This window comes from Pristis pectinata, chromosome 33 (genome assembly GCF_009764475.1).
Source record: "Pristis pectinata isolate sPriPec2 chromosome 33, sPriPec2.1.pri, whole genome shotgun sequence".
NCBI classification, from domain to species: domain Eukaryota; kingdom Metazoa; phylum Chordata; class Chondrichthyes; order Rhinopristiformes; family Pristidae; genus Pristis; species Pristis pectinata.
The window spans coordinates 8,816,180-8,826,023 of NC_067437.1; the positions used below are offsets into that span (position 1 = coordinate 8,816,180).

Sequence of the window (9,844 nt, forward strand, 5' to 3'; positions counted from 1 at the left end):
AGGAAGAGACTGTTCAGCCCCTCAAGCTGGTTCTATAGGAACAGGAGGAGGCCATTTAGCCCCTCTAGCCTTACCCATTGCTGATTTGCACTTCTAGTGATCTTGTCTCTTTAACTAGTCTCGGTCTTTTGGGGAAGAGAGTTCCAGGTTTTGACTGGGAGTGAAAAAAATACCTCCTGGTTTCACTCCTGACCACTGGGACTGTGAACCTTCGTTCTGGACTCCCCCACTGTAGATGATACCTAGCTCCGCCTGATCTTGTGACGGGTCTGTCTCAATGAAAAATACTGCGGCACAGTTCCTATCTGAGCACTGCGGAGCTCTCTCCCTGCCTCCCTCGGCACACGTTGCCATGGCAACGGCTGCTCTTCAGGTGAAGTGAACCAGGAACCAACAGCTGACGGCTGACATACGATTTACTTTTATTAACGGTAGGCAGGCACACAATAAATAAGTTAAACCGAGAGCTATAGCAAAAATCAATGGGAGGGAAGAACCACCTCGCAACCAGCTCCACCAATAGGCTCAGCCTGCAGGAACCCACACAAAGTTGGAAGGTCTACTGAATGTGAACGGGGGCGGGGCAGCGGGAGCTGTCAATAATACACAGGCAGGATGGAAAGGCCCAGTGGGAGCAAGAATGCATTCATTACTGGTATGCTCTTGAGGCATTCTGACTCAACATTGCACTGACATCACTGACTGATTGAGCCATTGCTAGCGAGATTTCCCAGTGGACGCACACCAAGAGTTCTCAAACTGCAGGTGCTTATTGACACAGGCAGTGCACACCTCTGGATGGCAGATGTGCCCGTGCCAACAACAGACTGCAGCTTGGTAGACCAAAGGTTTGCTCTACACAGGCTGTTCCGGGCTTTGCGGCCAAGGCCTCCAAGAGATTATTTTCCCAGAGGCTCTGAATCAATCCTCAAGAGCTTCCAGGTATGCTGATCCTCAGTTGCCAACTCTGGTTGGGAATATTCCTGGAGCTTTCACCACGATCTCTTGTATCCAAGAGCCCGCCCCTCATCCACCCACCATTGGTCACCCAGCATATCCATCCTTGCAATGTCCCGCCTTCCATGGACCAACTGAAATGCCAAAGCGAAAATGATTGGTTGACTCTTGACTGTCCATCAATCATCCCACTTCTGATATTTTTACAACGAAAGTGTTTAAAGAAAATGAAAACATGTTTTCTTCTGTTCAATTTCACTGCTGTTTCCTGGATTTAATTCCTGGAAATTCCATTGTAGCTCTGGGCTGATGTTGGTGGCTGCTTCTGAGTTGGATTTACCTAATCCTGTTGTTCTAATGGACATGAGGATAAAACAAGGTGTTTCAAATCTGACTCTCACATGTCAAATAAAAGGAATGGGGTCAACTCACTTTCTTCTGCACAGGGTTTGCAGGGAGGATCAGTCATTATTCCCAATTCATTCCATTCTGGTGAGAGGTTCCAGCTCACTGTCAAATTGGGCAGGTCAGGGTGAGGGAGGTGGGGGTCCTAGCTGCGAAAAATCTGAGCCTCTGGGATCCTGCAGCTTTGAGACATGGAGCCAAAAATTCACAATTGGTCCCAACGCTGATGTTGCTTTGAGAATCAGTTTAGCTTGCAGTCTGGAGGGAGGGAGAGACAGTGGAAAGATAACAGTTAATTTCCATAAGACAGTGAAGGAGGCCATTCAGTCATAGTCATACAGCACGGAAATAGGCCTTTTGGCCCAACTGATCCATGCCAACCAAGATGCCCATCCAAGTTAGTTCTATTTGCTCGTGTTTCGCCCATATCCTTCTAAACCTTTCCTGTCCATGTACCTGTCCAACTGTCTTTTAAAAGTTGTTATTGTACCTGCCTCAACCACTTCCTCTGGCAGCTTGTTCCATATACGCACCATCCTCTGTGTGAGAAAGTTGCCCCTCAGGTTCCAATTAAATCTTTCCTCTCTCACCTTAAACATATGCCTCTAGTTCTTGATTCCCTAAACCTGGGAAAAAGACTGAGTGCATTCACCTTAACTATGCTCCTCATGATTTTGTACACATCTATAAGATCAACTCAGTCTCCTATGCTACCAGGAAACATGTCCTAGCCTGTCCAACCTCTCCCTATAACTCAGTTCCTTGAGCCCTGGAAAAATCCTTTTAAATCTTTTCTGCACTCCTTCCAGTTTAATAACATCTTTCCTATAGCAAGATGACCAAAATTGAACACAATACTCTCCAAGTGCGGCCTCACGGCATCCTGTACAATCGCAACAGAACCTCTCAACTTCTGTACTCAGTGCCCTGACTGATGAAGGCCACCATGCTAAAAACCTTCTTCACCACCCTGTCTGCTTGTGACTCTACATTTAGGGTACCATGTACCTGAACTCCAAAGTCTATCTGTTCTACAACACTCCCCAGGGCCCTACCTTTTACTGTGAAAGTCCTACCTTGATATGACTTTCCAAAAATACAACACCTTGCACTTATCTGAATTAAACTCCATTTGTCATTCCTCAGCCCACTTTACCTAACTGATCAAGATCCCTCTGTAATTTTTTGATAATTTTCCAATCAGGTATACCTCTATCAGGCTCCACCCTCCCCCCCAAGCTTCCTCTGCTCCAAGGAAAGTAATAGTCCACTGGGACTATGTCAGACCCAGAGCAATCCCATTCCCTAACTAATATTATAGATTTATTAGTCACATGTACATCAAAACACATAGTGAAGTGTATCTTTTGCGTAGAGTGTTCTGGGGGCAGCCCGCAAGTGTCACCACGCTTCCGGCGCCAACATAGCATGCCCACAGCTCCTAAGCTGTACGTCTTTGGAATGTGGGAGCACCCGGAGGAAACCCACGCAGACACGGGGAGAACGCACAAACTCCTTACAGACAGCAGCCGGAATTGAACCCAGATCACTGGCACTGTAATAGCATTATGCTAACTGCTACACTATCGTGCCTGCCCCTACACTACTGATATCCCTGTTACCTATTCTCCCCACATTCTCATCAACTTCCCCCCAATTCTAGAACTCACCTGCACATCAAGGGCGATTTACACGGGCCAATTAACCTAGCAATCCACACGTCTTTGGGATATGGGAGAAGATGAGAGCAACTGGGGAAAGCCCACTGGGTCACAGAGAATTGGTAAACTCCATACAAAAGTACCGGATGTCAAGACTGAACCCTGATCACAGGGGCTGTGGGGCAGCAGCTGCACGACTGTGCTGTTAACACCTTATCTGTATCAAGAACAAACACAGCCCAGCGACTGCCAATTCATAAAAGGTCCTGGATGTGAAATCAAACACCAATATGAGGCTGAGTTATGTGACTATAGAAGAGGTAGTGCTTTAAGGAGAGGTGAAGAGACGAAGAGGATTAAGGATGGAATTCCAGAGTTTAGGACATGATGACTGACAGTGAAGTGATTAAATTCAAGGTCACTCAAGAATTAACAGAGCACAGTTTGGATATTAGTGGTTTGGAGGCACAGTGGTGCAGCTGGTAGAGTTGCTGCCTTGCTACTCCAGCGACCCTGCTGCTACGTGTGTGCCAGTTTGCACGTTCTCTCTGTGACTGCGTGGGTTTCCTCTGAGTGCTCTGGCTTCCTCTCACATCCTGGAGACGTGCAAATTGGTAGGTTAATTTTTGATGCAAGTTGCCCTGAGTGAGGCTGGGTGGTAGAATAGTCACAGAAATCATAAGATTCACACAACACACAAGCAGGCCATATGGCTCACCATGTCCACCCCAACCATCAAGAACCTATCTACACTTATCCCATTTACCAGCACTTTGTCTGTAGCATGTTATGCTTTGGTGATTCAAGTGCTCATCCAGGTGTTTCTTACATGCTGTTGGAGTACCTGCCTCTACCACCACCACAGGCAGATTCCATCTATCTTCTGGCTGAAAAAATTCTTCCTCAGTTTGCCTCTAAACCTCTTACTTCTCACATTAACCCCATGCCCTCTGGTGTTAGACAGGGGGAAAAGTTTCTTACTATCCACCCTCTCATAATTTTGTACTCCTCTTTCAGGTTCCCCCCCAACTTCATCTGCCTAAGGAAAGCAAACCCAACCCATACAGTCATGAGGAAACGTTTCCATTCTGGGCAATATCCTGGTGAATTTCCCCTGCACCCTCTCCAATGCAATCACATCCTTCCTATAATGTGGCAACCAGAACTGCACGTAGTACTCCAACTGGCGGCCTAAGCAATGGTCTATAATTTTGTGGGGGTGGTTTGATGGAAGTATGGAGAATAAAATGGGTGCTTGATGATCAGTGTGGACTCAGTAGGCCAAAGGGTCTGTCTGTGCTGTATGACTCTCTGACTCCATTACACAGGGAAGGAAGGGTGAGGCTGTGAAAGAATGTGAACGCAAAATGAGAATTTTAAAACCTAAGTTTTAGCAGACTATAAGTTAGTGGATAAAAACAACAAACCGCAGATGCTGGATATGTGACATAGAAATGCTTGAAACACTCAGCAGGTCAGGCCAGCATCCGTAGAAAGAGAAACGGTTAACATTTCAGGTCTGAGGCCCTTCAACAAGCAGATAGGCAGTAAGCAGTAATGGGAAAACACAACTTCGTGTGGATGACACAGGCAGCAGAGTTTTGGATGAGCTGCTGTTTACAGAATGGAACATGAGAAGCCTACCACAATGTGATGTAACAGCCAGCTTCACAGGTAACAAAGGTAGGACTAGGTTTCAGCAGTGAATTAGTGGGACCAAGTATGGAGGTACAAGGGGGTGATGGGGTGATTTTCCAGCAAGCTGACTGAGAAAGCCAGCTTCTTTTGTCTGTTCCACTGTCCGTGGTTCAGTTTTTCTGAATGTTTCAATGTGGTCAAACTTTGAGTTCCTCACAGAACCACGGCACTCACCAGAAACCAAGTTGTTGGAAAATTACAAACCCTCAAGGCTTTGGGATGTGAAAGGAAACAGGAGCACCCAGAGGAAACCGACACAGTTACAGAGAAAAATGTGTAAACTCACTCAGACAGTACCCAGGGTCGGGATTGAACATGGGTCTCTGACACTGTGGGGGAGAGGTTCTACTAACTGAGCCACTGTGCTGCCCATGACTGACTCTGGTCAGGACTAAAACCCATAAGCTTCCACCTCAAAGATGAGTTGTGACTCATCAGGAACCAGCTAGAAACGTCCCAAGAAGCCTGCAGAGGAACACAAAGGTCTGTTGAAGCTACAGCTGAAAGGTCCTTAAAACTGGCACTAACATCATCTGCGATATTGGCAACAACTTGGGTGGGACAGTGAGACTGGAAGGTCTCACCTAACTTTTAACCTCTCCTCTCTCAGACGCTGGGTAATTTCCTGGTAGCTGCTGGGTTAATTTTAGGCAGGGAGACGGCGTTGGCTTTATCGGAGATTGTTCTCCTGCAGCTGAACTGGAACCCGGCAACCAACAACGCGGTGGTCCACTGCAACACTTAGCTCACCCCTTGATCTGGCCGCACTCCAGTGGATGTTTCCACCTGGGCACTGTGGCTGCTCAATGGCGGAGCATAGAAATGTACAGCACAGGAACAGGCCCTTCTGCCCACAATATCTGTGCTGGACCACAATGCAATTTAAACTGCACATCTGCCAGCACATGGTCTATATCCCTCCATTCCCTACCTGTTCATGTATCTGTCTAAATACCTCTATTGTAAGCAATAGCTCTTTGGACATGGAGGGATCCGATACATGGGCAGATCAGGGGAAAGTGGAGACACAAGGTTTCATTGATTGATGGACTGAACCCGAGGGGCCAAATGGTCTCCTCCCACTTCTGTGCCCTTCTGTTTCTGGGTGCCTGGTTGCCCCCACGCCTTGCCCTGGGCTCACTCACCTCACGCAGCCCACCCCCGCCACCTCTTGACGGGCTTCCTCGCGTGGAACTCCCTCACCGCCCGCTCGTTCTTGAAGGCCACCAGGGCGAGGGTGATGGCGGCGTTCCAGGAGCTAGCATCCTCGCACCGGAAGTCGATCTCCCGCCAGTCGGTGGTCACGATGGTGAAGTAGACGCGGGCGCCTTTCCTCTCCACGCACTCCAGCTTGCGGATAGTGTCGAAGCTCAGTTCCTTGCACCGGCAGCCCTTGCCGTCGCCATCAGCCAGCAGCAGGCTCTCTCTGGTCAGCGTGCACTGCTTCTTTTTCCACAGCTGCAGCAGGCTCTCGCTCCGCTTCTCCAGTTCCCCGACTTTGATTGCTCCTCTGGACGCCACAGTCAGCCCCTTCATCTCTCAGCAGGTCAACTCACTATAGTCCGGAGGATCGAATAAAAAGCAAACCAGCCCTCAGAGCCACTGGGCAGTTGGCATTGGCTTGACTGACGGCTGCTGATGATTCCTTTCTCCACTCTCTGCTCAGCCTGATTTCCCCCTTTCTGAGCCTCTAAATGGGTCAGGCTGTGAGATCCAGCATCAGGCTCCACCTCCTGCTGTTGACGTCAGCAGCTATTTAACAGGAGGTCTCCCCCTTCTTTAACTCCTTCAGGTCTGAGTCGTTGCTCCTTTGAGCTGTGTAGTACAATCACGGCAACTACACACAGAGGGGCTGAGTCTCAAACACAAGATGGGTGTATTATTCGAAGAAGCAATGGTGCTTTGTCAATAGAAAGTATTGACTTGATAGTATCATGAGATGCAGGGATTGTATTTTCTATCCTGCACATATTTTTATTAAACAAATAACAAACTGCTGGAGGAACTCAGCAAGTCAAGCAGCATCTGTGGATGTGAAGGGATGGTAGGTATTTCAGGTCAAGACCCTGCATCAGTCCTGCTCCCTTTAAACAGATGTGGTTTACTGGAAAATTTATCATACTACTGTGTAACATCCAAAAAAAATAAATTAAGAGTGTAGACACAAGGGACTGTAGGTGTCAGAATCTAGAGCAACAGACAAGATACTGGAGGAACTCAGCAGGTCAGGCAACATCTGTGGAGGAAACTGGACAGTCGACATTTCGAGTTGAGACCCTGTGTCTGCACTGGTCTGAAACTTTGACTGTACATTTCCCTCCACAGATGCTACCTGACCCACTGAGTTCCTCCAGCTTCTTGTTTGAATTAAAAGTGTGTTGGTGTATTAATAGGAAAAACATCCAACGGCCTGGGAAAAAGAAAACTGCCAGTCCAGCACCACCTAGTCCTGAGGATGTCAGATTGTCAGAGATCTACTTTAAATGCAAATCCCTCTTTAGGGTAGGAAATCTGACATTTGGTTTATGTGACATAAGAGCCACAGTAATGCAATTGATTCTTAACTGCCCTGCAACATGGCCTGATAACCACATCAGATGTCTTTAGGAAGGTCACTATTTCCACAGGGGCAATAAGGAATGGAAATTTTACACACATCATGTATGAATAAAGGGAGGCTAAGCACATGTGTGTGCGTGTGCATGTATGTTGGGGGGACAGGGGAACAGGAAGAAAGGGAAGTTAACTAAAGGTGGAGAAATGAATCATTTCCTACACAGCAGGAGGCTTGGTAAATAGAAGATACAAATTTAAAAGAAAAAAAAAGCAGGGAAAGATGAAAATTCTTTTACACAGCTAGTTGCTGTGGCTTGGAATACAGTGCCAATATGGCTATGCGCCAGATTCATAGTAAAGAAATGGAAACCAATATACCTGAAGACAAATCACTTGCAATGTACCAGGATGGATCAGAAAAGAGAGAAGCTAATTGAAAAGGTTTGTAGCGATCTGGCGCAGACACAACAGACAATGCAGCTTTGACTAATTCCAAATCCTAGCCTCGGGAGGTCAGGAAAATGCATCTAGTTGAGACCAGGTGGCTCCCACAGAGTGGGAAGTAAGATCAGCTGGTCAAACCAGGCTGGCATTTGTCACAGATGGCACTCATCTTACATGCCAGACCTTCCTCTGTTAAGAATGGCAAAGGTGGTTGAATTGGGCAGGGAGAGCAGCCACCCACCGTGAACAAGGGACCAAGTGACACAACTTCCAAACTCTGCTTACTGTGATCTCTGCGTCATCAGGCAGCACAGTTGTAGAACAAAGCCATCCGCAGCCAACCCCTGCAATTAATTTGTCTGTAGGTTGCACTGCCTATAATTGGCTGGGTTCTTAAACCTTCCGGTATCTCAATGGGTAGCAGCCTTACCACAGAATCAGAAGGTCATGGGTTTGGCTCCTTCTCCAGAGACCTAGGCTATCATCTTTTTCTGTGACATCTTCAAGGATTTTTGGGCTGGGTCTTTGTGTGTTTAAAGGTTTGATATATTAGTTGTTATAAGGCTGAGGCATAATCAAGTGGCCCACTGGCTGATAATTGGTAGTCAGATCAATGGGACTTCAGATAGTTCTTGAATCTTATTTTTATTCTTAACTGGTTGGAAATTAAGAAACAATAATCATAAGGACATAGGGGGATTTAGGAGCCTGTGCTAGAGCAGACTGTAAAGCGATTAAGCAACATAATCTCCCATTACTGAACACACTACAAGACAACCAGATACAACAACCTACTTAGGATCTTAACATGGGATTTCTCATTCTGTGAAACTAAATTTCATGCCACTGCACATGAAATGATGTTAAAGCAGTTTTGGTCAAAGAGTATTTTACAGTTCAGAAGGAAAGAGAAGTAAAAGGGGCTGTGGAATTTAGGGAGGGAATTCCCAAGACTGAGGCATGGTCACCAATAACTGGGGATCCCCAAATTTAATCACTCAATGCAAGATATCTCAAAGGTTATTGGATGGGAGGAGATCAGCGAATGGCAAGACTAGGGAAGGATTTGAAATAATAATTTAAAAATCTTGTTGCTTTATTGGGTACTGGTGTTGGCCTACAAGCACAGGGGTGGTAGGTGAATGCACGTAGGATACTTTCCTGACTACACCTGGAATCCTGGACCAGTTATCCAGCACCAAACAATAGAATGCAGCACGTCCAAAGGAAGGAATTTTAAATTATGGAAACAAGGTTATCTACCCATGGAACCAGCGAGAGACTCAAGGGAGGGTTGCTAATATCAGTCATAGAGTCATTCTGCACAGAAACAGGCCCTCCAGCCCACTGAGTCTGTGCCACATACACCAATCCCATTTTACTCTCCTCCCCTCCCCCCCCAGATTCTACCACCCACCTACACACTAGCGGTAATTTACAGTGGTCAATTAATCTATTTATCTGCAAACCTTTGGAATGTGGTAGGTAACCAGAGCACCAAGGGGAAACCCACAGGGAGAAAATGCAACTTCCAGACACTCAGCACCGGAGATCAGGATGGAACCCAGATTGCTGGAGCTGTGAGGCAGTATCTCTATTAGTTGCACTAGCGTATCACCCAACATCGGTTCAAACGTGCAAGATGAGAGCACAGCATTGAAATGCAGCACAAGGCAGCAGCAGAGTGGCACCTCACAGCTCCAGAGAGCAGGATTCAATACTGACCTCAGGTTCTGTCTGCATGGAGTTTGCACATTCTCCCTGTGATTGCACAATTCCCCCAGATACTCCAGTTTCCTACCACATCCCCAAAATAAAGTTAATTGGCCATTGTAAATTGCCCAAAGGATGAAGGCGAGTAGAATTTGGGTTGGGTTGGGGGTGGAGGGTAAAGAGAAGGGTGGGAGAACACTTGGAATAAAATGGGTAAGCGTGGAATTGGTGTGAAGTGGTGCCTGGTGGTCAGTGCAGACTGAGTGTAGTAACACTGTGACTACACAGCACCACACTAGATGGTGGTAGTTTATAGCAAATGCTTCAGCAGATACTGTTGGATCCTCTACATGTATCCACAAACAGCTCAGAGCTGTGGCCCAGTAGAACTTCAATGATGGAGAAGTTTC

At 46.8% G+C, this 9,844-nt stretch overlaps 1 protein-coding gene across 1 annotated transcript; it reads right to left on the minus strand.

Moving 5' to 3' along the window:
- Positions 1 to 405: 405 nt before the first annotated feature.
- Positions 406 to 6,445, minus strand: LOC127585569 (pleckstrin homology-like domain family A member 2). The gene is made up of 2 exons (XM_052043136.1): positions 5,867 to 6,445; positions 406 to 1,620 (listed from the first exon to the last, which is right to left on the minus strand). The coding sequence occupies exon 1, from the start codon at positions 6,255 to 6,257 to the stop codon at positions 5,868 to 5,870; it is 390 nt and encodes a 129-aa protein (XP_051899096.1). The 5' UTR covers positions 6,258 to 6,445; the 3' UTR covers positions 406 to 1,620; position 5,867.
- Between the last annotated feature and the right edge of the window lie 3,399 nt (positions 6,446 to 9,844).